Raw genomic sequence first — 26,422 nt, forward strand, 5'->3', positions numbered from 1 at the left:
TGAATTATATTAAAATCATACGACTATGTTTTTTATGCAGCTTAGATAGATAGTCTGAATTATTTATACTAAGAGAAATCTTCAAACCAAGATAACCTATGAAATTATTGTTATTAAAAATACGACTCAAAACAGTCGAGACCTTAAATTATTTTATATGAAAAACAAAGCTATACTACCCTGACGACATAGATGTGTAGGGTATAAATATTATTTTTTTGGTTTGGTTTTTAAATAATAAATCTTGTTTTACTTACCTTCAAGAGGTATGAATTAATCCAATTAGTGAATGTTTTCTTTTGGACACGTTCTTGTTCCTCTGTAAAGAAAATGAATAACAAAATTAAATTTCAATTTACAAAATACGTTATATATGTAATATATATTTCTTAAGTAATTATTTTTTAGGAAAACGTTTTTATATCTACACTTAATCTAACGTACATATATTAAAAGAAGTAAAAATTGGAAGTAAAGCTCGGCAACGCCGAACTCTTTATATCCTTCATCTTGAAGTCTGCATTCAAAATTGCTTAAAAGTTCGACCAAACTGTGTGGAAATATATTTTCACCCTCCAAGAACCTGTAATACCAAATTAAATTGTAGAAAATGCAGCTTATCTCTTGGAAATGCGGACAGTTTGACGTGCTATTTCAAAATATATGCCAGCCAGCATTTAATAAAAAGTCTAACATCGATCGCAAATCGAATATAAATTATAAGTGAATTACAATTAGTTGACCTAAATTTACATTATATTAAAGAAGTCCCCTGCTCTCTTCACTATATGTCTCTAGGGCACATATCTTAATATGATTTGAATTGAATCAAATCACGATTTGAATTGAATCATTATTAAAAAGCTTTCGAATTTAATTGTTTATTCAATTCGCTTTAAACAAGTTTGGGGGAGGTACTAGAAGAGAGGGCAGACGGGCCCCACATTCGGACTTGATCTAGGCACAGTAATGGCATATTAGGCATATTAGTGTGTATATACCATAATTTGCCACAAGGCTGAAGGTATAAAAATATTACATTTTCTGAAACTGAGAAGGGAGGGCATCCCTTTAATGGCGAAAACGACAAAAATCCCTATCTAAATGGATCTTGCTACATAGCAATACATTATATTTCGATTGGATATATATTCGTTTATATGAACTATAGGACTTTATTTAACATGCTTCGGAATGTCCGATTTGTGCCAAATATGCACCGTTTTGTTGTATTGTGTTTAAAATTGCAACAAATTGCCATTTTAAAAGTAACTTCATAATGCCCACTCACAGAAGTCCTGCTCTCTATTTGCAAAAAAACTCTAGTAGTCGATACCAAGTCGATACCCTAGATACCAATTTTTTATCATTAAAGAAATTTTGCAATGCAGGATAAAATGGTAATCGCTTGTTTGTTGACAGTAGAGATCAGAATTTACCGTTTAACCATATGGAAGCAACACATAATAAATAATCCCCTTCCAGTCCCACCAAATGCATAGCAGAACCTTCCTGGCCGTTAGTCCTGATTTGGCCACCGTTTGAGTTGCTTCACCGATCTACGACCACGATCGTTTTCGCACAGGGTTATATCGTATGTGATCCATTTCTCATCTCCAGTCACCATCCGTTTGGCCTAGGCTTCGCAGATAAAAATTCGATCCATCCTATTTTTTCTGTTAATTGGTGTGGCAACCAAACATAGAGCTTATTTTTGAATCCAGCTTTGTGTAAACGGTTTAAAACAGGTTTATGGCCAATGTTTAGCTCCTGGGCGATGTTACGATTGCTAAGATGTCGGTCAACTTCGATCATTTCTCCGATTTTATCGACATTTTCCACGAACGTCCTAATGAATTTATTATTTTTATCAGATGCCAATGTCTGCTCAATATGATTTTGTTTTACAATTATTTTCAACTTTGTTTACAATTACAAAAACATACTCATAATACTCAAATACTCAAAAATACTCCTCTATTGGGATAGTAGGTCTTGAAAGCTAACGTAAATATTATATTATTTTTTTATTTATTTATTTATTTTTTTAATTCTTAAAACCCAAGCCGAAATGACATTATAGCCAGTTTTATTAAATTCTCACATGAGGCTTAACAAATTATCATTAATATGCCTTTATTATAACCAACGGTGAAAATCCAATAGAAAATAATTTAATAGGCCACCGCTGTCTTTTTTTATAGGGTTAACGTTTAATGATCGTGATCACTATTTAAGAGCTGTTATTCTTCATGTGATGCTTTTTTAATGGTTCACATAATACAGTTATGAACTTAAATAAATACAACAATAAATTATTACATTAGACAAAAAAAAATAAAAAACATTTTCACAATTATCGTAATACCCGTGGATCTGTGTTGAGATTCATTCACAAAGGAAATGCATTTTAATGGGGTGTGAAAAATCCACTTAAGGGGACCCCCCCCATTCTCGGTGTCAAAATTTTTTTTGATTTAATTCGAATCTACTCTAATTCTAGAATGTTCCTACAAAATTTCAAGTGAAAATCTCAAGAACTCTTGAAGATATAGCCGATTTATTGTGCAGCATCAAGTGACGGCTAAAGGACTTCTCAAAATTTAAACGCGTTTTTCTCAAAACGAATGGCGGGCACGATAACTCAAAAACTAATAATCCAATCGGTTTCAAATTTTGTCACGTTTCTCTGGGAGTGTGTAGCTCTCGTATGAACTAGGATAAAGCCAATCGGTGAAGATCTTCCTTATTTTTTAAATTAGTTTGTGGTAAAAAATAGGCGATTTTCCATAAAAAAATTTTCAAAGTTCCGCCATTTTGTTAATTGTTGTGCGAAGTCAATAATCCTAGTTCATACGAGAGCCAGACATGTCCTCTTTCTAACACAGTTGGAATTTTCGGATTCCGATGTTCCAGTGAGGAGTTATCATGCCCGCCATCGAAAATATGGACTTTTCTTTGAACCCCAAAAACAACAACAACAAATTTTGGTAAATTATTTTTCTTCCTTTTTAAATCTTCAAATATATATGTGCCAAGTTACAAACCTTAACAAGCCCATTTAAAATCTTAAAAATAAAAAATCGAGAATGGGGGGGGGTTCCCTTAAAAAGCATTGAGGTGTTTAAATTAAAAACCAACGAAAAACATCATTAGCAATGTTTAAATAAAATATAGATAAAATTATAAATATAAATGTACACACATATGTACAGACATGAATTAAATGAGTTATATGTTAAGAGTCCACCTAAGGTGGCCATTAATTATAATTTAATTTCATCATTGTTAAGATCACTATTTAAAAAAATATACATCTTTTGAACAATATGTTACATTAACGATTCAAATACAGTTTCTTATACCTACAATTTCGAATATATTTCATTGTTAATTGACCTGCTGATATCAATGAAATTCTATTTCTAATGGCTTACGTTTTCGATTTATGATTATTTCCCTACTTCTTGGAATTTCGAAAAATTATGCCATATTAATGTTTATTAGCACACATTCGCACTACACGTTCCATAATTAACACAAAAGAGTATGCAAAAAAGAAAACCAAGAACAACAATAACAACAACATCAAAAATATACACACTTCTTATCACAGCCAAGAATGCTTTGCTATCTAAGAATTGCTAATTCCTAATTTTAGACCGCAGACATTTCCTGCACAGAACGTCCAACCATGCAACCCGGGTGAAAACAAACAACACCAACAACAAAGTAGGGAAATAATTCCAACCCAAGGCGTACACAGAAATACCAAAGAGCCAAACAACGAACCAAACCTATATTTAATATGTACAAGAAGGCTATCTTAACGGGGTTTTTGTTTTTGTAGAAAAGTCATCAAGTTATGCGGCCAATTAGAAAGGTCTGTCTGTGGAGAAACAACTTTCTTGCAATCGAAGAACCCTGCATTTTTTCTTCAAATATAATTATGTCAAGTAGAGTTAATGTAGAAAATAGATAACATCATTTGTTATTTTTAGTAAAGCACCCGTATTTATTTATGTTTACAATATAGTTAAGATTTGTCGAAAGAAAACTTCCCAGTTTAAAATTGATATAATACCGTTTATTAGTGAAATAATCGGGGAGATTATTTTTAAAAAAATCGAAAGGCATCAGTATCTCCTATTAAAGGTACACAAATTCCGAACTATATTTCTGGGTTGCCTTATTGGCATATATATTAGGTTGAGAAACAAGAAATCCATTAGGCAGGTCATCGAAAATGTCGATAAAATCGGAAAAATTACCGAAGTTAACCGGCATGTTAGCAGTCGTAACATCGCCCAGGAGCTAAAAATGGACTAAAAAACTGTTTTGATCCATTTACACAAATCTGAATTAAAAACGATGCTCGATGTTTGGGTGCCACATCAAATAACAGAAAAACGGAATGAGATGACCCATTTCTTAAATAATTGGTGACTGGAGATGAGAAATGGATCATATACGATATAACCCTGTGCGAAAACGATCGTGATCAAAGAGCGGTGAAGCACCTCAAACGGTGGTCAAACCAGGACTTACGGCCAGAATGGTTCTGCTATGCATTTGGTGGGACTGGAAGGGGATTATTTATTGTGAGTTGCTTCCATATGGACCGTTTGACTTCGGACTTGGCACCAAGCGATTATCATATTTTTCTTGCATTGCAAAATTTTTTTAACAATAAAAAAATTATTTTTGCAAGTAGAGAGCAGGACTTCTATGAGAGAGGCATTATGAACTTTAAAATGACAACAAATCATACATATTTGGCCCAAATCGGACATTAAATAAAGTCCTATAGTTCATATAAAAATAATGGATTTTTTTCTCCCTTTCTTTTCTGTAAGTAAGGCATTTATCCATTCATAATCTGAAATGGTATTTCTCATAATATTGGCCCGTCGAACCTGACCTGCAAAGTTGGAACCAATTCGGGGACTCATTTTGAGCTTTATAAACTTTATTATTTTTAAAAATTTTATTGGGATATGGTAAAAATATTACAAAATTCTGATGAATTGGTATAGGAGTGAGGGGACATTTTTTCGACCCGCAACCATTTTTATAACTTTCACCACTCTGTGGTACAGGATATTATGTCTTTGTGCATATGTTTGTAACAGTCAAAATAAATCTGAAATTTGCGGACCAATTGGCTGATCTAAAGTCACGCATAAAATAAAACAATAACAATTTAGGTAATCGATCCCTCTGAATTAGAAATTTTACTAGCCTACTAAATATTAAATAATATTCATTTTATTTATTTATTTATTATTTTTTTTTTCAAAAAAACATCAAATTTATGTCATCAATATTGCCTTAAAATCCGTCGCCTATTACTTGACGTAATCAACGTTATTAATGATGAATACAACCCACGTACGTCACACGCACCACAAAAACACCTCGCGTCCCAAACAGAAATACGACTCACCTCATGGCGGTGGTCATTAAGAAGAAATATTTTTCAAGAAATCGAAAAGAAAAACTGGGCAAATTTCCAAAACGTCTAACGCACACACACAAATATTTGCATCTATGTATTTACACACATTTTAAATATTGAATTCAAATCGTATTGAAACACCTAGAAGAAGAAGAAGGAAACTAAAATACAATGAGGCGTGTGGCCGGCAATTTAGAAGGCAAAAGTGTAAACAAAAAATCATTGTAACGAAAATGTAATTGGCCAAAGATAAGATACAGAGATACAACAACAACAAGACAAGATATAGACGGATATATATTTGTGTAATTGTTCCCATGTACATACAAAAGGCGTGCATAAATTAATTATGTACTTTAGTGTATGCAATATTTATTTGTTTTTTTTTCTGATTACAACATTTTGTACTTGTAATTCTTGTAGTTGTTGCAACATCAATAAACAAATGAAATTCCTCAAAAATATACATAGAATAGAATTAATTGCGATAATAATCTAAATTAGTGGTAATTTTTGTTGTTATTAGAAACATGTGTAGCCGCAACGAGAACTGTCATTAAGACACATATTTTTTGTTGTTGTTGTTACTTTAACATTGAATTATTTTCATTTTCCCAAAGACCAAAAATACAAAAAAAAAGTAACATTAAAATATGTATTTTGTTGGTGGTGGTTTTGAAATTTCTATAGAAATGAACACACATTTCTATTAACGAATCTGTCATTTTCACTTTTTTGCTTATTTCATCTATTTATTTGTGTTTTCAATTTCTTGTCGTTCTTTGCGAAAAGAAAAAACAAGTTAACTGGTTCAAGGTTTTGAGTGCAAAATATCTGACCGACAGAATGAAAGAAAAACATTTTTGACAGTTTTAGATCATTTAAAAAAAAAGAATATTTTGAAATGTTTGTTGTGTTTGGTGTTGCTATATTTTTAAATATATTTGCTACTTATAAAACTATTTTCAATGTCAATTTTAATGAAGCATCAGGCAGGCTAATGGTGCAGAACTTGAAATCGTCTTTTGCAAATTGGTAATGGGTGGTAGTGAAATGAAATAAAGAAATATCTGTTTTTATTGATATATAGCGCCATTGAAGGTCATTCGCGAACGCATTTGATTAGGTAATGATTTCTCTTTTCTTTTTTGCATATTTAAATATGTTAGGAATTTTTTAATGGACTCTATGGAAAAGTTTTCAAGAATTTTCTGGAGAGTATACAATATTGTCATATCAATCAATAATCGATATTATTTGTTCTGTGTATGTAAACACGTTTCAAATTAAGTTGTTCGGGAACAATTAATAAAGAAATTATTATATTTGAAATCAAATCGTTTCAAATCGATATAAAACTATAGATATAGATGCTGATATTCGAAATATTTCAGTTATAATTTTAAATATAATTTTCTATTTGAAGGTTCAAACAATGTATTAGAATTATCTTGAAATTCAAATTATTTCACATAAAATTAAAAATATTTCATTTAGATTTCATAGAAGTCCAAATTAATTTTAAAACTGTTTTATTATGTGTTAAACTTAAATTTTAATAATCACATATGAATGTTATAAATATTATGTTATGCGAAAAATATTGAAAGAATTGAGGAAAAATACGATGTGAAAAGTTTAGACCATAAAATATTCCATTTTTAACACCTCTATATTATTCGTCGAAGAATAAAATTGTATGCTGATTTAGTCATATCTATTGAGATCGCAATATAAAGATATTTGGAATTGAAAATGGGAATTATTGGTCTGTGGTTTGGTAACACTATTGTCTACATTTGAAGGTTTTATTTAAATTTAGTATTACTATTTCTGGTAGACACAGCTCCCATATAAAAATCCCGGCTGTTTTATATTTTTGTGAATGTCTTTGGAAAAAAATTTGTATTTGAAAATAAAATCGAATTTGAATCCGATAAAGATGACTAGAGTAGTTTCTATATGCAAAATTCAAAAATAAGCTGTCATTTCTTTAGACAAACTATAAAAAACAAATATGTAGCCCCTGGAGTTTGTAACGCCGCGAAATATTGGTCCTAAACCAACCTTTCAGTATACCGATCGTCATATTTCGACGAGCTTAGCATATCTAGACATGTGTGTCCGTCCGTTTGGCCATTATAATTTGTAAACCCGACAAAGCCCACAGTTATGGACCAATCGCCACGAAATGTTGAACGGGTTCTGGTCAAAAAAGACCACTATTGTTTTTGGTAATGATCAGTTTTGGTAATGATTATTAATGAGATGAGATGTACCAAAACTATAAATTTTGTCTGTTTTTCTTGTCGCTAATAAATTCCACAATTATGACCCGAAAAACACGAAATTTTACACAGAGAAAGAGGTCTGACCATGGAATAAGCATACATGTTTTAATGCAGATCGATCAATATTTGCGGGTCAAATGTACTCAGACAAAATTGTGTGAAAAATGACAAAATTTCTATGGTGTATATATCTACTCCAGAAGGAAATAGACCCGATAATTTGATAGTATATCCAAGTATAGTATAGTATATGTAGTATATGGTTGGCCATTAAAATGATACGAATTAAAATGATATAGCTACTCGGATATGGGAGTTGTACTTAAATATTAACAGGTGTCTACGTATTCTGATATTGTTCGGTAATCCATTACCATACTAGAGGGTGGAAATATAGCGCTGATCGCTGGTGGAATTTCACATGAAGTTCCGGTGCCAAGGATAACACTTATTGTTTTCGGTATTGATCAGATGATATATAGGGGATGAAATGGGACGAAAAAATTATGTTTGTCAGGGTTTCTAATGTTTCTAGAGGACATAATTATAAGCCGAACATCACAAATTTAAAACGAGGCAGGGGATCTGGTCTACTATTCGCTGCCAAGAAACTTGCGTGTAAAATAAGAAAATTTGAATCGTATGATTTAAATGTTCAAGAGAGTGCAAATATTGACAAATATTGTACAGTCTCGGAATATAGATCCACATAAAGCTAGACTCGTCCCCGTCTGACTACACTGCTTCGCATAATGATTTTATTTATGATAAACATATTCACTCTCCCAAAACAATTTTTAACCATTTCTAATTCGATACATTTAGTTAACGATTGTACTATTCCAACACTTGAGAATTGTTAATTTTTCTTGCAAATCCAATTCAAATTTGTTCCATTGATCATCATCATCACTAATAATCCCAAGAATTTAATGACCAATATATGTTACCCTTAAACCTAATGATCGTAAAAAATTGTTTTCATTGTTTCCGACCGCCCCGTTTTTATTGTCTTAATGAAAAGCCAAAAAACGTTGTTTATAAAAATATATTTGACACCCACACATACCGACACTACGTGCGTACGTATATTTAAAAAAGAAAACCGGCAGGCCAAACAAAAAAAAACAACAAGAGCAACAACCATGTGCACACAGAACATTATGGACTTTCTCCAAAAAATAAAAATGATGTCCATTCTTTGGTGAGATGGAAGATAAAACACCAAAGATGAATGGAACCACATGAAAACCATCCACCACGAACGAAGCCAGAAATCTCATTTCTTTCCCCAGCAATTTCGACCCACTCAAGAATTTCTTTTTCTCGTTTGGAAAAATCAAATATTTCAGATCATCAACCATTTTTTTTGTATTTTTAGGAAAAACATGTGGGCGAAATACGTGTGCCGCTGTTAGAAATCATATTTTACGAGTATTCCAACACTTTGGATGTTCTGGAAAGAACCAAAAAAAAAAAAACTAAACTAGTCTGTTAACAGTTCTTGTTAACACAGAAAAATATGACAATTTAAACCAAAAAAAAAACAGGATGATTGAAATTGTCTGTCAATAATAATTACTTTAAGATTGTAAGATATTTATCTTTCTTCCTCACTCAATATTACAAATATTTCAACAAAATATTTTCTTACAACAAAATGGAATATCTGAATATGATCCCAGAAAAAAACACACACACATATCCAGATATCATTAATTTGTTTTACAGTCCACAAGTTTGCTCGCTAATGTTGCTGTCAATTAAATTTTGAATTTGAAAGATTTATTAGAAAATTGTTCCACTTAAATGTGTCAGAATGGCGACCAACACCTTTGCCTTGTACAAAAAAATAAATAAAAATATATATTAATAAATGTTTAAAAATAAACACATTTCCTATATAAAAAAGATCTTGTCATTCGTATACCTGAGGTTCATTGGAAGCAATATATTCTGCACGGATAATAAATACATCAACATATAGTTTAAACATCAAAAGAAATAAAACGAATATTTTCTATAATGACACTATTAAGGGGGGAGGGAATTAATGTTTTTTTTTACAATGAAAATATTCTTCTCCTGTTTTTGGGTGGGTGAATTTTTTTATTGGGCCGCCAAACATCAAAGAAAAAAGTGACAGTTTACACAAAAGTTAATTTTGTTTTTTCATTAAAGTTAGCATCATAATCATAAAAATGCTTACATATCTGTCAGAGAGGATTTTTTTAGTAATATTTATGGATTCTTAATAGACGAATGTTACGAGATCTTCATAGAAAAGTCCATTCAAGGTCTACCAAAAAGGGCCGCCATATTTAATAGGGTTTAACTGAATAGTTTTTCGGCATATGTCAGAAGATACGAATATTTTATTGACGGCTAATAATAAATAGTCAAACGAACTGCCGTAAAACCCAACTTTTTTCGGGCAAGAATGAATGAACAAAGAATGAAATGAATCACTACAGCAAATGTTGATCGCCAATATTACGTGAATCGATTAAAACATTCCAAAATTTCAAAAAAAAAAATATTTAAACAATTCTAAAATACCAAACCTTTATATTATTTTAATTTCTGGAAATTCGGAATCTATCGAAACGAAATTATATACGAAACGACCATACGATACCCTGCACAATTACCACAGAGCTCTAACTTTCTGCTGATTTTTATTCCGAGCTTGGGCATTGGTATTTCGTGATAGTTGCACCCTCTTGTCCGATTAGAGGTCAACAGAGCCTCTTCCATACACTGACATATTTTCCTAATATTATTAATACTCTGTACAGTCCTTCTAAATACTTGTCCATATTCCCTTCCCCGTGGATTGTGTTTTGATGTTCGGCTTATAATTGTGATTGACTCAAAAAAACAAAAACGCACACAAAAATAAAGTTTTCGGACCACTTTATCCCAAAATGACAATCTGATCATCACCGAAAATTATAGACGTTGTCCTTGACCATAACTGGAACCTCATGGAAAATTTAGAAGCGATCAACGCTATATTTCCGCCCTCTAGTGTGGTGACGGGTGACTAAATAATATCTGAATATGTAAGCACCTGTAAATATTTAAGTTTAACTCCTACATCCGAGTACATATGACAATATAATTTAAAGGTCTACAACTCCTCTTTGATATATTATCAACTTCTCGGGTCTACGTTCTTCAGGGGTAAATATATACGTAATTTTTCACACAAAAGTCAGGGTCCATTTGACCCTCTAAATATTGACCAATCTTTACCAAAACAGTCATGCTTATTCTTTGGCCCAATTCCCTTCTCCATGTAAAATTTCGCGATGTTCGGGCCATGATTGCGGCCTGTGGAGCGACCAGAAACCCCAACAAAAATTAAGTAGTTTGTCCATTTCATCCCCTAAATTTTAACCGATCTTTCCCAAAAACAGTAGGGGTCTTCATTGGGCCTTCCTACATGCAAAATTTCGTGAGGATTGGTTCATAATTGTGGCCTGCATCGTGATTACCACTTATAATGGACAGGCGGACGGACACACATGTCTAGATTGACTCAGCTAGTCGAGATATGACGAGATATGTCGGTATACTTAAAGGTGGGTCTGGGTGGACCAATATTTCGCGGCGTTGCAAACTCTTGGGGCTACACAAAGCTATAATACCCTGACGACATTGTTGTGTAGGGTATAATAATTAAAATATCTCGTCTTTCCCAAATTGTATTTTCAATATTGAACATTTTTAAGAAACAAGAGAAGATCTGTGAGTTTTATGCCTCTTTATGGCGAAAGATTATTCATGTAAATCTGCCGATCTGTCATTGACCAAATAAAATCGTCATTATTATTTGCATATGAAATGATCATATCAATTTGTTTTTATTGAAGCGAACGAACCCATAAAATATCATAGATTAACATGTGTTATGAAATTATTTTACACTATTCCCATAAAAGAAAGATGTCAACAATATCTCTAAGAAACATATCGAATCGAAATACGACCATAAGAATATCAAAAACAAAACAAACCACAAACTCGAAACGTTAAAATTTAAAAATAAAAAACAACAAAAGGCTGGCGTCTGTTTGATGTGGAATTTGGTTAACCAAACCGACATGTGTTCGATATTATTTTTAATGATCGGCGGTCAGCTTTTGAAAGATTCTAACATTTGACAAGCCAGTTGACAATTTCTACAACAATCTAAAACGAATGTACTGAAAGTGATAATTGTGGTACTCAATACAAGACCACATTTCACCTGAAAGGTGTTGAAAGCGTTGTTGCTTCTTCGAATTCGAATTTCGCCCGGTTGCCACTTTGCTAAGTTATTGATTACAACGGAGCCGGCAATCGTTTGTAATTGTAAGCCATTTGAAATGCTTCGAAATTTGCAAAAAAAAAAAAACTGAAATTGTATGCAGTAAACTATGTGATATTAGGTATTGGAATTGTAATTGACAAGACCAAAATAGACAACAATGTATGAGGTAGTGCCATTGTATGGGAAATTACGTTATTTCAATTCCATTGAAAACTGATCTTAAGAAAATTGCTAACACGCTTTAATGGGATTTCATTTGAAATGGATAATAATAATGACAATTGTTTAGTTAGTAAATATTTGTTGAATGATGTCAAAATATTAGAGAACGTGCTGCTAACAGTTCCAATTGTTAGCAGTCGAAGACAGTTGGATTTGATCACGTGGAGCGGTTGTTATGGGGACGGTAGCTATCAGAGGCGAGTATTAATAACGAGTTAATAAATTAAAAAAAAATATTCGAAATGAACATTGAAATTTTTAGATATTTATACACAACACAACTATGTTGTCAGGGTATTATAACTTTTTGTAGCCCCAAGAATTTGTAATGCCGTGAAATACTGGTCCTAAACCCACCTTTAATTTTACCGATCGGCATACCTCGACTAGCTGAGTCGATCTAGATATGCGTGTCCGTAGACTTTATTTCTGGTTCCTCTAGAGGCCACTATTATGACCCGAACACCACGAAATTTTTCACTAAGAGAAGGGACTGACTATAGAATAAGCATGACAGTTTTGGTGAAGATCGGCCCATATTAATCGGGTCAAATTAACCCAGATTTTTGTGTGAAAAATTTTAAAATTTTATTCTGGGGCGAATATATTTATATTCCGTAAAAGTTAATATACGAATTAATATATTCCATTTGACCACAAAACAAAAACGTATTCATCACCATGACAGATATGATATGATTTATTGAAATTGATGCGGTAGCAACGTCTCATTCACAATCACATTTCCTGCTACTACTACTATGATGTATTCAATTTATTCAAATTTCCCTTTTGATTCTCACCTTGTTCAAGGTCTAAATTTTGACATAATCAGATAACGCAAACAATCACTTGTTTTAGAGACTTGTGATTTTGGATGTTCGTTTTTGAATTTTCGGTGTTTTGTTTTTTAACACACACACACAAAAAAAAAACTAATAGAGGGGCAAAATCCATTAGTTGGGTTTGCCGCATCACGATCCCATAATGTGCGGAAGAATTCATTGAAGCATGTGGTTTGCTTAGTCTATTGCTTCGAATAACATAAATACACATGTAAATATGTGTAGGAATTTAACAAAAGCCATTGTATAAAACATTAGGGTGTTTCCATAATAGTGTAATGAAAACTATTGTGGAACATAACCAACTACAAAATAAAAATTCCACTAATCATTGCTGAAAACCCATTCGCTTAGTACACATAATTTATTTTCGAGATAAAGCAAATTTTTTGTCACAATCAAAAATCCAAAAAATGTGCGTAAAGGAATTTAATTTTAATTACACCTAGTTTCAAATATTTTTTAAATGTTCGACTATATTCATTTTACATCTCTATTGGTTTGAGTATTTTTATGTAAATTTAATTTAAACCCCCACCTCTACATGCCAAAATCACCTGACGTGATTGTTGGTTATTTTTGAGTGCGTGTGTGTGTGAGTTTTACAACATCAAAGGTATTCAAATTTATGTTCAACGCCTCACTTAGAGGCGTTCATGTAGAACACAATTTTCGAAATATTGAACGATTATCTTTTATGAAGTAAAAGTCAGATTTGGTGTTATTTTTTTATTTTATTTTTTTTTTTTAATCACTGCATTTGAATACTGGAGTTTACTGGATCGATGGATGAACGAACACCTAATAACAAAACAAACAAAAAAACTCAAATCAAATGTGGGTCAAATCAAATTCCAAAACCACATAGCACAAGATGAATGATTTGATAATGATTCCATATTGGTTTAGTTCGGTTCGCATTTCATATTCTCACCAAGCATAACAACAACACATCGGTGAATCAATCAACGAATGAATGAATGAATGACTGCGAAACCATGGAATCATGTCACAGCAATGGCAAACACCGTGAATTAAAAAGATGTTCAACTAAAAGAAAATGACAAGTGAAGGTGAATTCGATTTTTTAGTTCAACTGAAGAATCTAATGTAAATTAATTGGTGGTAGAAAAAACACGACAAAACAGATTGACATGGAGATTTTTTTTACAAAATATGATATTTATATATTATAATATGAAAAGTCGTATAATAGCTGAACAATTATTTGTAAGTCCGGAACCACAAATGTCAATTTGTTGTAAAATTTATTATAATCATAAAACACAGCACCTACTATTGGGTTTTAGCATTTTATTACAAAAGGTCAAGGAACAGACACACACAACACCTAATACCTAAGGTGATATATGGGTGATATGAGACATTTCAATGATTGTGTCATATATTAGTTTGGGGAAAAAGAAATCCATTATTTTTTCGTCGGATGGCTGTACTGATAGATTTCTCGTAAAGTATCGATCAAACAATTTCAAATTTGTGCTCCTTGGAAAGGTGAAATTTCGAAGTAAAAAAATATTTTGCTGTTTTAGGAAGTGAACAAAGATAAAATTCGGTACATTTTACAAATTTTTCTTTGACAAGGGCGAAAATGCAAGCCAAGCGACTAAAATTGTGAATGGTTTCGATACTGTAATAGTCAATTGAGTGCAATTTTGATTTCGTAGATTCCGTTTAGGAATTTTTGATGTTAAAGATGCACCTCGCACAGGTAGGCCGGTCATCGAAAATGTCGATGAAATCGGAGAAATGGTCGATGTTGATCGGCATGTTAGCAGTCGTAACATCGCCCAGGAGCTAAAAATCGACCATAAAACTGTTTTAAACCATTTACACAAAGCTGGTTTCAATGCTCGATGTTAGGTGCCACACCAAATGACAGAAAAAATAGAATGGACCGAATTTCCATCTGCAAAGCCTTGACCAAAGGGAATGAGATAGACACATTTCTTAAACAGATGATGACTGGAGATGAGAAATGGTTCACATACGATAACCCTGTGCGAAAACGAACGTGGTCAAACGGTGGCCAAACCAGGACTAACGGCCATTATTATTATATTATTTATTATGATTTGCTTCCATATGGCCAAACTCTAAATTCTGATCTCTACTGTCAACAACTGGACCGTTTGAATATAGCAATTGACCAGAAACAGTCAGAATTGGCGCACAGGAGAGGTGTCGTGTCCCACCAGGACAACGCTAGGCCACACACATCTACAGTGACACCAGAATCTTCGGGAGCTGGGTTGGGAAGTTTTATTGCATCCACCATACAGTCCGGACTTGACAACAAGCGATTATCATCTTTTTCGTTCATTTCAAAATTTCTTTAATGATAAAAAATCGTATCTAGGGAGGATTGTGAAAATCGATTACAAGAGTTTCTTGCAAATATAGAGCGGGGCTTCTATGAGAGAGGCAAAAAATATTACCTTTAAAATGGCTACAAATCCTACAACAAAATGGTGTATATTTGGCCCAAACCGGACATGTTTAATATAGTCCTATAGTTCATATAAAAATAATGGATTTATTTTTCCCCAACCTATTATATTAATATTTTTAATTGAAAAAATTCGACTTTTCGATCTGTTGATTTATCAAATCGGCTCAAAAATCCATTTTCTACTTCTTCGATCATAATGTGGACTCAATTGTTGATTTTTAATTTAACAGTTTTCAATGCATGTCTTCTTTATGTGGCTTGACTATTATCGTGAACTAGGTCTCTCAGTCTGGGATAGATATGGAACTCCCCAAATATTATAATAAAAAATAAAAGTAATTGGACAATCAGCAGAATTTAAGATGTTCTTATTTGGCTAAATAGTAAAAAATGTGTATTTGATTATCTCTAGAAAATACTCCATATCCTTTGGTATTATTATATGGATCCGACGTCTAATATACAGTGAATCAAATAAAAATATTTTGCCTCTATACAAGTTTGTCAAAATTTCAATATATGCGCCTAAAGTCAGCATATCAAAGAAGTCAAAAAATTATGTATCATGGAATATGCTCGTTGGTATATTCTGGTTCCATTTCAGGTTCCAAGAATAACCTATTGGGTTTCAAGATATCTGCTAAAACATATTACCTTTTTTTTAGAAAAAATGACAAATATCTTTGAATCTGACTTCATTACTGATAATGTTATCGCATATATTGGTTCCTAGATCGATATTCATGGACCATACAATTTTCGATGTGATAAAAATGGAGATTCGCGATTTTTTTTAATAATTACTTGTCGTATATTAGATGATGGTATATACCCACAAACATATTCCATGATATTTTGGAATTTTATCAACTTGTATAGGTCAAAACTAGAACCAGTGTTTGAATATTTGTAACTCTATATTGATTTTTTAAACGCACGTATATAATTTCAATCCGACTATTGAGGGAAATGTCTAAAGACATTCCTGCATATTCCTACAGGTTTCGTTTAAGACATTCTTTGTGACTTTTGTCATAAGAGTATTTTTGTATCACAATGTTATTATTACTGCGACAAATATTATTTTCAACAACAATACAACAACAAATCGACCCATTAATGTCGATATTCATTGTCTATACACACCTATTGCCACTTTGGTCCTACGGTTTCATGGCAGCAGCAAACAACGACAAAGAACATAACCACATTTTGTACTACAAAAAAATGAATTCCTCTATTCAAGGTATCCCAAGCCAAAACATCGAACATGATTTCATTTTAAAAAATCAAATCTATTTTTAGATCACTAACCAACAAAACCAGGAGACAATAATCTTAACCGCAACACAAATGCTACAAAACACACACACAACAACAAACAACCGAACGGCAGCAGTATATCAACAGCATTACCGCGATCATAGAGAAATCGATTGTTAAATGTAATACAATATACACGGAGAGAAAAAAATCAATGTCAAAAAAAAATTAAGGTCTGGGGATTTTCTTCACCCCACATCTTCAATAGACAGCAGGAAATGAAAAAAATACATACATATATATGTTTTCAAAAAATCGTGACATAAAATATAGGCAAAATTGAATTGAAATCGAATAATGATTTGTTAAAAATTGTTTAGTAATTTAATTGAAATGCTAGCTATGCCAAAAATGTTTGGAAATTATTATAAATTTATTATTTTCGCGTTTGTTATATTTTTATTACGCATGATTACTTTGGAGATTGTTATTATTTCTTGTAGATAACTATAGATAACTTACAGTACAAATAGCAATATCTATAAGTCCAAGAAAATTGTACAAACCTGCAAAGACAAAATGAAAGTTATTCATGAGTATGTTGTTATAACGCCTATTTCTTTATATATATATTTGTATCAATATAGGAAATATAAATAAAATGGTAAAATTCAAAGATAAAACCAAATAAAATTATCCATGAACGTCGCCCTAACAGACAAAAAACTCATAAAATATAAAAAAATGTTCTCATTCCATTGCATCGACCAATTTTTTCTTTAAGTGTTGAGTTTTTATTTTTTTTTAGTTTGATTGCAAAATGAGGCCTTAAAATCCAACGACGCCAGTAAAGGGCGATAGTTAAAATGTAATTTGATCGTTATTTTTCAAAGCAGTTAATTGGAAAAAATCTCACCAAGGTAGGGTAATTATGTTAAGGGAATTTTTTCATTAAGAGTTAAAAAAATAATAGAAATATAATAATGTGTCTTATTAAATTAATTGTGATTTCGAAAAATTCGAAAAATTGGTCGACAATCAATGGAAATACGAAAGAAAACGAAGAATAAAGAATCATAATTATTTTTAAGTTGTAATTTTAATTTTTTATATAAACATCTCATATACTATTATACCGTTTGGATAAAAGGTTGAGCTGGCCAATCACAGCACTCTTTCCTTTTCAATGATTGACTTCTATTCCTATTTTGACTTTAAAATGCTACAAATAGCAAAACAAGGTATTTTTGAAAAATAAAAATTATCGAGAGGTACTTAAAATATAATAAATGGAAATAAACCAAAACGTATATGCATAGGTAAAATATTTATTTTAAAATAAAAACAATTCTATGGAGTACTAAATTGACCCAATTTTTGCTTGGTCAGAACTAAACCAACTTTTTGATTTGTTCTTATAAATAAACAAATCGACAGCATAACCATTATTTTAAATTATGGCAGCACACCTACGAGACATTGAATCAATAAAATGCTCAATTTGACCGTTGGGTGTACTATTCCTTGCATCCTGAATCTTTAGGAAGAGATTATGACTGTTTGTTTGTTTGTTTGCGAAACTCATTTGATTTTGCTATCTATGACGCGCTAAAGACTTTTCTATAGGATAAAGATCTGAGGATTGTGTTGGCCATTATAAAACTCTGATTTTTGACTCCCACGACCAATTTCGGTGTATGTTTGAGGTAATTTTTAAGCGGAAACAAGCAAACAAGCTGTATATTTTCTTCACCAAAGAGAACCATGGCGTTTTCAAACACAACCCGATCCATAACTCCATAAATGTCATAAATATATTGAACTTCATACAAAGAAAAAACAGCCCAATACAATTATTGGCCATCCATGGTTTCCAGTAGCCTTGTAATAATGTGGCATGAGCCTTTCATTTTTGAAATTGCTCACGGTATTTTTTTCAGGTCTGAGTTTTTCATATTTAACCTTAATTCATCCGAGAGCATAATGTTGAGCATAGTATGAACTTTTGCGAAACGCAATCTGTTTTTCCGATTCATTTCAGAAATTCAAGAACTTTCTTGATTGTTTCCGGGCATGTAGGCCTGCAACCAAGGCTTGTCCACGCTCTGGTCTTGAGGTTATATCCAATAATAAGCGTCTCACAAATTCCGTTGAACTCTTAAATGTTTATTTTTTACTGATATGACAATTTGTACGAACTGATGTTTCTTTGAAGCCTTCCTCCGTGCTTAACTGTCACTACTTATCTAGTTGCATAAAATCAACCTATAATTCGAGAAATCACTGACTTATTCATGGTATATTTCTCCGAAATCACTTTCTGTGAATCGAAATATGTGTAGAAAACAAAAAATAGTAATTACAACGGTAAAAATCACAATAATTTAGAGCTCATTTGGTTGTACTGTAGAGTTTTGTCCAAGCAAAAAATAAGACAATTTCCTTATCCATAAATTATAATTTATTTCATGATGATTTTTGCATTACTGATTTTTATTAAATAATTAAAGTACCCAATTTAAAATTGAAAACCCCAACACGACATCTTCATTTTTGAAAAAGTTCTGCAACATTTATTATCTTTGCAATTTTAGTTGCTTTAGTTTTGGCCACCAGTGTGTATTCAAAACAGTGTTCGCAAAAAAACGGTACACTATCGTAGTGTACCGTACCAGGAACACAAACACTAAAAAATTTTTAGCGTTAGTGTTCCGGTACACAAACATTAAAAAATATTTTAGTGTTACTGTTCCGGAGCACAACGAAATTCGTAGTGTACCGCGGTCGGAGCACTAAAAATCGTAGTGTACCGCTGTCGGAACACTAAAAAACCGTAGCGTACCGCGGTCGGAACACTAAAAATCGTAGTGTTCCACTTGCCGGAACACTAAAAATCGTAGTGTTCCACTGGCCGGAACACTAAAAATCGTAGTGTTCTATTTGGCGGAACACTAAAAATCGTAGTGTTCCACTTGGCGGAACACTTAAAATCGTAGTGTTCCATTTGTCGGAACACAAAAAGATGTATTAATTATATTTTATTTTTTGTATGAATAAAATTTATATATTTTTTTCAATAGATTTAATAAATAGAAAACTTGTTAAATTTGTATTTGTTTATATTTTATTAGCATCTACAGTTTAACATAATAAATATTTTATAACTAAAAAAGGTCGTCGAGTGAAAATTCAATCTGATGCCAACTCGCAACTGAAAATTCCATTGGATTACATTTTCGCTGATAATCGATTGCGCTGATCGGAAAAATGTATTGCATAAGACTACCTGTGCAAAAATCATAAAGAATATGTGGTTTTGCAACATTTATCCCAAAATCATAAAAATATTTTTTTCATACCCGTACAATCACCAAATTTTGAATATTTTTGCTAAAATTTCCTAAAAGTATGAATCATAGCAGGTATAATTGTTTTAAGAAAAAAATTTCGTACTAGCATTTTACAAGGAGATCTCCCAATATTATGGAAAATATGTTCGTTGTGTAAATTAATGAAAATGTTATCCTAAGCTGTATAATTTTGTCACAAAAACTGGCCAAAATACCTATTTCAAATTGACATTTTCACTTTTTTTATTGCAAGTAAACTTATATTCAGTATTATTTTTTTTATTATTTGATCTCATTTTACCTCAAAAAAAAAAAAAAAACAGACGTGGAACGCTACGATTTGTATTGTTCCGACCAGTGGAACACTACGATTTTTGGTGTACCACTGCCGGAACACTACGATTTTTAGTGTTCCGGCAAGTGGAACACTAAGATTTTTAGAGTTCCGATAAGCGGAACACTAACATGTTTAGTGTTCCGTCCAGAGGAACACAACGATTTTTAATGAACCGCAGTCGGTACACTACGATTTTTAGTGTACCGCTGTCGGTACACTACGATTTTTTAGTGTACCGCAGCAGGTACGCTAAGATTTTCGTTGTGCTCCGGAACAGTAACGCTAAAAATATTTTTAGTGTTTGTGTACCGGTACAGTACGTTATTTTAGTGTACCTATCCACCTTGGTACGGTACAGAACACAATGGAACGGTACCATAATGTTTATTTTCGAACGCTGATTCAAAATATACATCCACTTATTTTTTGTAATGAATACATTATCTCTAACTTCCACTCCAAATCGTCCCACATTATAGTCATATCCAAAATAGCTTACTTGTTGTTTTATAATAAATTTTCACAAAATTTCCCAAAAAAAAAACTCATATACGCCTAAATAACACAGTCAGGCTAATTTGCAACTTCCTTAAGTGGTAGGTAGCCATTTGACGTTGAGTGCTTAGAAAGATGTCTCAAAGTAGACAACAAATAGAAACCACACAGCTTCATTAATAAATTAAAAATATTTAGACAAAATAGACATTTAAAAGCGTTAATTATGAAGATAAATAGAGAGAGATGGTGAAACAGTATAATTAAATGTGTGTGTGTGTGTGTTTTTTGCTATTAGACAGTGGACCTTCAGATAATAATCTATGGAAATTTAAGAGTACGAGTACGCCATCTGCTAAACACCAAAGAGCAATGTACATCCATCGTGCCAAGATAAGATAATTAAATGGAAGCCAAAATTGTTCTCCAAAAAATAAATAACATTTCCATTCATAATTATGAATATGATAGTAAATAATATAAACAAAATAATTTGTCTATTGATTCCGAAATTCCGCAAAATAATTACCGGCCTTTGAACTCTAAAATGTTTTTTTTACTTTCAGCCAACTATCCATGAAGAGCAAATAGTTTCTGTATCTAACTCATGCATAATCATTTAGGCAAATTGTTCAACAATTATCGGCAATAATTACTTATCGTCTACTACTATTTTCCGTTTAATGAGGTGGGGTTTTTTATGTATGCGGGACGATGAGGCGACCACGGAGTTGGGGTTGTTGGTTGACGTGTTAAAAAGAAACAAACACACGAATAATGAGAGTAGACAATTTGGTCTAGACCAACTACCATTTTGCACTTTATTTGCCTTTTATGTTGGTAAATATTTACACAAACAAAAAAACTACTTTAATCTTTTCTCTATTTTTTTGCTTGGTTGTTGTTATTGTTGCTCTATTCGTTGGTAAGCTTTAAACGTAATGCCAGACATATAAACTTTATCGTTTGAAATTTCTTTCGTTAACTTTGCTTTGCATTTTTTGCAAAATGAATTAATTTGTTTGGTAAAACCTTAAAAGAAAATTAAAATTCACACGCAAATGTCAGTGAGACGATTTACAACAGACAAACACACACACCAACCAGGCTGTTTGCTATCTTTGTCTATGATGGCTGACTTTCGTCTTCAGCCAACAGAAAATACAGCAACAACAGCAATAATAATGACACAACCATCCATCGATATTAATATAAAAAATACAACCTAAAATTGATATGTATGTAAGTATTAACAACAATAAAAATGTTAATTTCGTTAAGTGATCCGACACATGCAAACCTAAAAAAACACAACATTTTCATACTTCGAACGAACTTTGAATATTGATGAGAAAGAAATCATCTGAGACTAAAGAGAAAAAAATAAAATTGTATTCTCCAGTGCAAAAAACAAATATTTTAGGTAAGTAATCACTAGACCTCGGATTTTTGCATATTTTTTATGCTTTATCCAATTGGACTCAAATTTTGTATTTAGGCGTTTCATGCTTTAATTGATCGATATTTGGGGTCATGTCAAAAATATGCAAAAAATATGCAAAAAATATGCAAAATATATGCAAAAAATATGCAAAATATATGCAAAAAATATGCAAAATATGCAAAAAATATGCAAAATATGCAAAAAATATGCAAAATATGCAAAAAATATGCAAAATATGCAAAAAATATGCAAAATATGCAAAAAATATGCAAAATATGCAAAAATATGCAAAATATGCAAAAAATATGCACGGTATGCTAGGTCGATATGCGATAAATATATGCAAAAAATATACAAAATATGCATTGTCGATATGCAAAATATGCAAAAATATACAAAATATGCATTGTCGATATGCAAAATATGCAAAAATATGCAAACTATGCAAAAATATGCAAAATATGCAAACATATGCAAAATATGCAAAAATATGCAAAAATATGCAAAATATGCAAAAATATGCAAAATATGCAAACATATGCAAAATATGCAAAAATATGCAAAATATGCAAAATATATGCAAACATATGCAAAATATGCAAAAATATGCAAAATATGCAAACATATGCAAAATATGCAAAAATATGCAAAATATGCAAACATATGCAAAATATGCAAAAATATGCAAAATATGCAAAAATATGCAAACATATGCAAAATATGCAAAATATGCAAACATATGCAAAATATGGAAAAATAGGCAAAAATATGCAAAATATGCAAAATATGCAAAAATATGCAAAATATGCAAACATATGCAAAATATGCAAAAATATGCAAACATATGCAAACATATGCAAAATATGCAAAAATATGCAAAATATGCAAAAATATGCAAAATATGCAAAAATATGCAAAATATGCAAAAATATGCAAACATATGCAAAATATGCAAAAATATGCAAAATATGCAAACATATGCAAAATATGCAAAAATATGCAAAAATATGCAAAATATGCAAACATATGCAAACATATGCAAAATATGCAAAAATATGCAAAAATATGCAAAATATGCAAAAATATGCAAAATATGCAAAAATATGCAAAATATGCAAAATATGCAAGAATATGCAAAATATGCAAACATATGCAAAATATGCAAAAATATGCAAAAATATGCAAAAATATGCAAAATATGCAAAAATATGCAAAATATGCAAAAATATGCAAAATATGCAAACATATGCAAAATATGCAAAAATATGCAAACATATGCAAACATATGCAAAATATGTTTGCATGTTTTATACATATATTTAGCAAATTTTTCATAATGCCCCAAAAATCTAACAGTTGAACCATGAAACGCATACATACACAATTAGATTTCTATAGGTTAAAAATAAAGAAAGCACACAAATTCGAAAACTACCCTGAATTTTTTTTTTTTTTTTTGATATTTTTTATATTTTGCATATTTTTGCATATGTTTGCATATTTTGCATATGTTTGCATATTTTGCATATGTTTGCATCAGGGACGTACGCAGGGGGGCGGCCCGGGGGGCCCGGGCCCCCCCCGAAATGATTTTTTTTCACAGTAAATTTATGTTTGCAACAGCGAATTTTTTCATTTTGTACTACCGGGCCCCCCCCGAAATGAAATCCTGTGTACGTTGCTGGTTTGCATATTTTGCATATGTTTGCATATTTTGCATATGTTTGCATATTTTGCATATATTTTGCATATTTTTGCATATTTTTGCATATTTTGCATATGTTTGCATATTTTGCATATTTTTGCATATTTTGCATATGTTTGCATATTTTTGCATATTTTGCATATGTTTGCATATTTTGCATATTTTTGCATATTTTGCATATTTTTGCATATTTTTGCATATTTTGCATATGTTTGCATATGTTTGCATATTTTGCATATTTTTGCATATTTTGCATATATTTTGCATATTTTTGCATATTTTGCATATGTTTGCATATTTTGCATATTTTTGCATATTTTGCATATGTTTGCATATTTTTGCATATTTTGCATATTTTTGCATATTTTGCATAGTTTTGCATATTCTGCATATTTTTGCATATTTTCCATATTTTTGCATATTTATCGCATATCGACCTAGCATACCGTGCATATTTTTTGCATATTTGCATATTTTAGCATATATTTTGCATATTTTATGCATATAGTTTGCATTTTTATTGCATATCGACCTAGCATATTTTGCATATATTTTGCATATTTTTTGCATATTTTGCATATATTTTGCATATTTTTTGCATATTTTGCATATTTTTGCATATTTTAGCATATATTTTGCATATTTTATGCATATATTTTGCATATTTATTGCATATCGACCTAGCATATTTTGCATATATTTTGCATATATTTTGCATATTTTGCATATTTTTTGCATATCTTGTGCATATGCAAAATATGCAAATATGCAAAAAATTAAAAAATATGAACCCTTCAAATAATTCTAAATCCTTTGAAACGAATTTGTGTCCAATCAGAATTTCGATATCTTCATTATTAAAAAATATGCAAATATGCAAAATCCGAGGTCTAGTAATCACCGATCTTAAAGTGAGTTGCTTTCATACTTTCAAATTTATTTTTTTGGTAATTATAGAGAAGTTATTCCGCTACCAACTAATACATACACTACAACATTTGTTCTAATATAATTATAAAATATAATAAAGGCTTCCGCTTCCTATTTGGCATGTATATTCTTACAATACACACCATTACTATATTGCTGGTAATTTTTGGTTAATCAGTAAAGACTTTTTTCTCAGCTTAAGCTATCGGGAGAAAAACTGGCTTCATCTATTTCGATTCTTATAGATCATTTCTAAATGGATTTTATAACATTAAAAAAGTGTCAGTCGGTGTTGCCAACAGATATATACCCTCACCCTGTGGTTAGCGGAGTAGATTTAGACCATCTTCGGACTTGATCTAGGCTTGGCAAAGAAAATAAGTTGTACGTTACGTTAATTTTAGCGTAATTTTAACCCTCTGTGGGAGAGGTACCAGAAGGAGTGGACCAACGGGTCCCGTCTTCCTACCTGATCTAGGCTTGGTAAAGATAAAATGTTTTGCAAAATTTCGTTCTAATCGGACATTCCATTCGCCAGATTTTGAATTCATAAATATTAAAAATTGTTACTCTTTGTGGGGGAGTTAACAGAAGGAGTGGACTAATAGAACCCATCTTCAAACTTGATCTAGGCTTGGTAAAGGTAATAGGTTGTGCAAAGTTTGGTTCAAATCAGACTTTCCATTAGCCTAATATTAGATTTGTAAATATTGAAATTTTTGACTCTCTGTGGGGGAGGTACCAGAAGGAGTGGACCAATGGGTTCCATCTTCCTACTAGATCTAGGCTTGGTTATACAAAGTTTCGTTCAAATGGGATAGTCCGTTTGCCGTTATCCGTTATTATAAAATTATCTGAAACGGATTTGGTCCAAAGATGGGGTCTAAAAGCAATATTTCTATGAAGCTTAATTTCACCGTATCAAAGTGTATATACACTCATTAGCCTAAAGGCTGAGGGTATAAAAATGGCTGGAAACAAATACAGTACTCCGATAAAATAGATAATTCCATGTGTAAGTCAGCGGAATTTGTGAGGTATGACCTCATGTACAGGGCGTTACATGTCCGAAATCTATCAAGAAAGTTTTTTCTGAAATGATTCAGAAAGCCAAGTTGCCTTTCACTAAAGCTCATACTAATGGGAATCCAACTAAGTGGAGAAATATGATGCTCTCGGATGAGTTAAAGTTATATATTAAAGACTCATACATGAAAAAATTACCGTGAGAAAGTCCAAAAATGAAAGGCTCATGCCACAAGAGTACTGAGAAGCATGAATGAGGGTCAAT

General features: G+C 31.6%; 1 protein-coding gene across 1 annotated transcript in view; it reads right to left on the reverse strand.

Annotated features, from left to right (window-relative positions):
- The window catches only part of LOC133333316 (titin), a 173,513-nt gene that overhangs the window by 126,273 nt on the left and 20,818 nt on the right, over positions 1-26,422 (reverse strand). Inside the window, exon 2 of the mRNA XM_061541630.1 lies at positions 258-319. Within this exon, the coding sequence (XP_061397614.1) occupies positions 258-319 (62 nt within the window). The remainder of the gene's footprint in view (positions 1-257; positions 320-26,422) is intronic.

Source organism: Musca vetustissima, unplaced genomic scaffold (assembly GCF_032173495.1).
Source record: "Musca vetustissima isolate MV318-11 ecotype Yass unplaced genomic scaffold, APGP_CSIRO_Mvet_v1 utg13749, whole genome shotgun sequence".
Taxonomy (NCBI): domain Eukaryota; kingdom Metazoa; phylum Arthropoda; class Insecta; order Diptera; family Muscidae; genus Musca; species Musca vetustissima.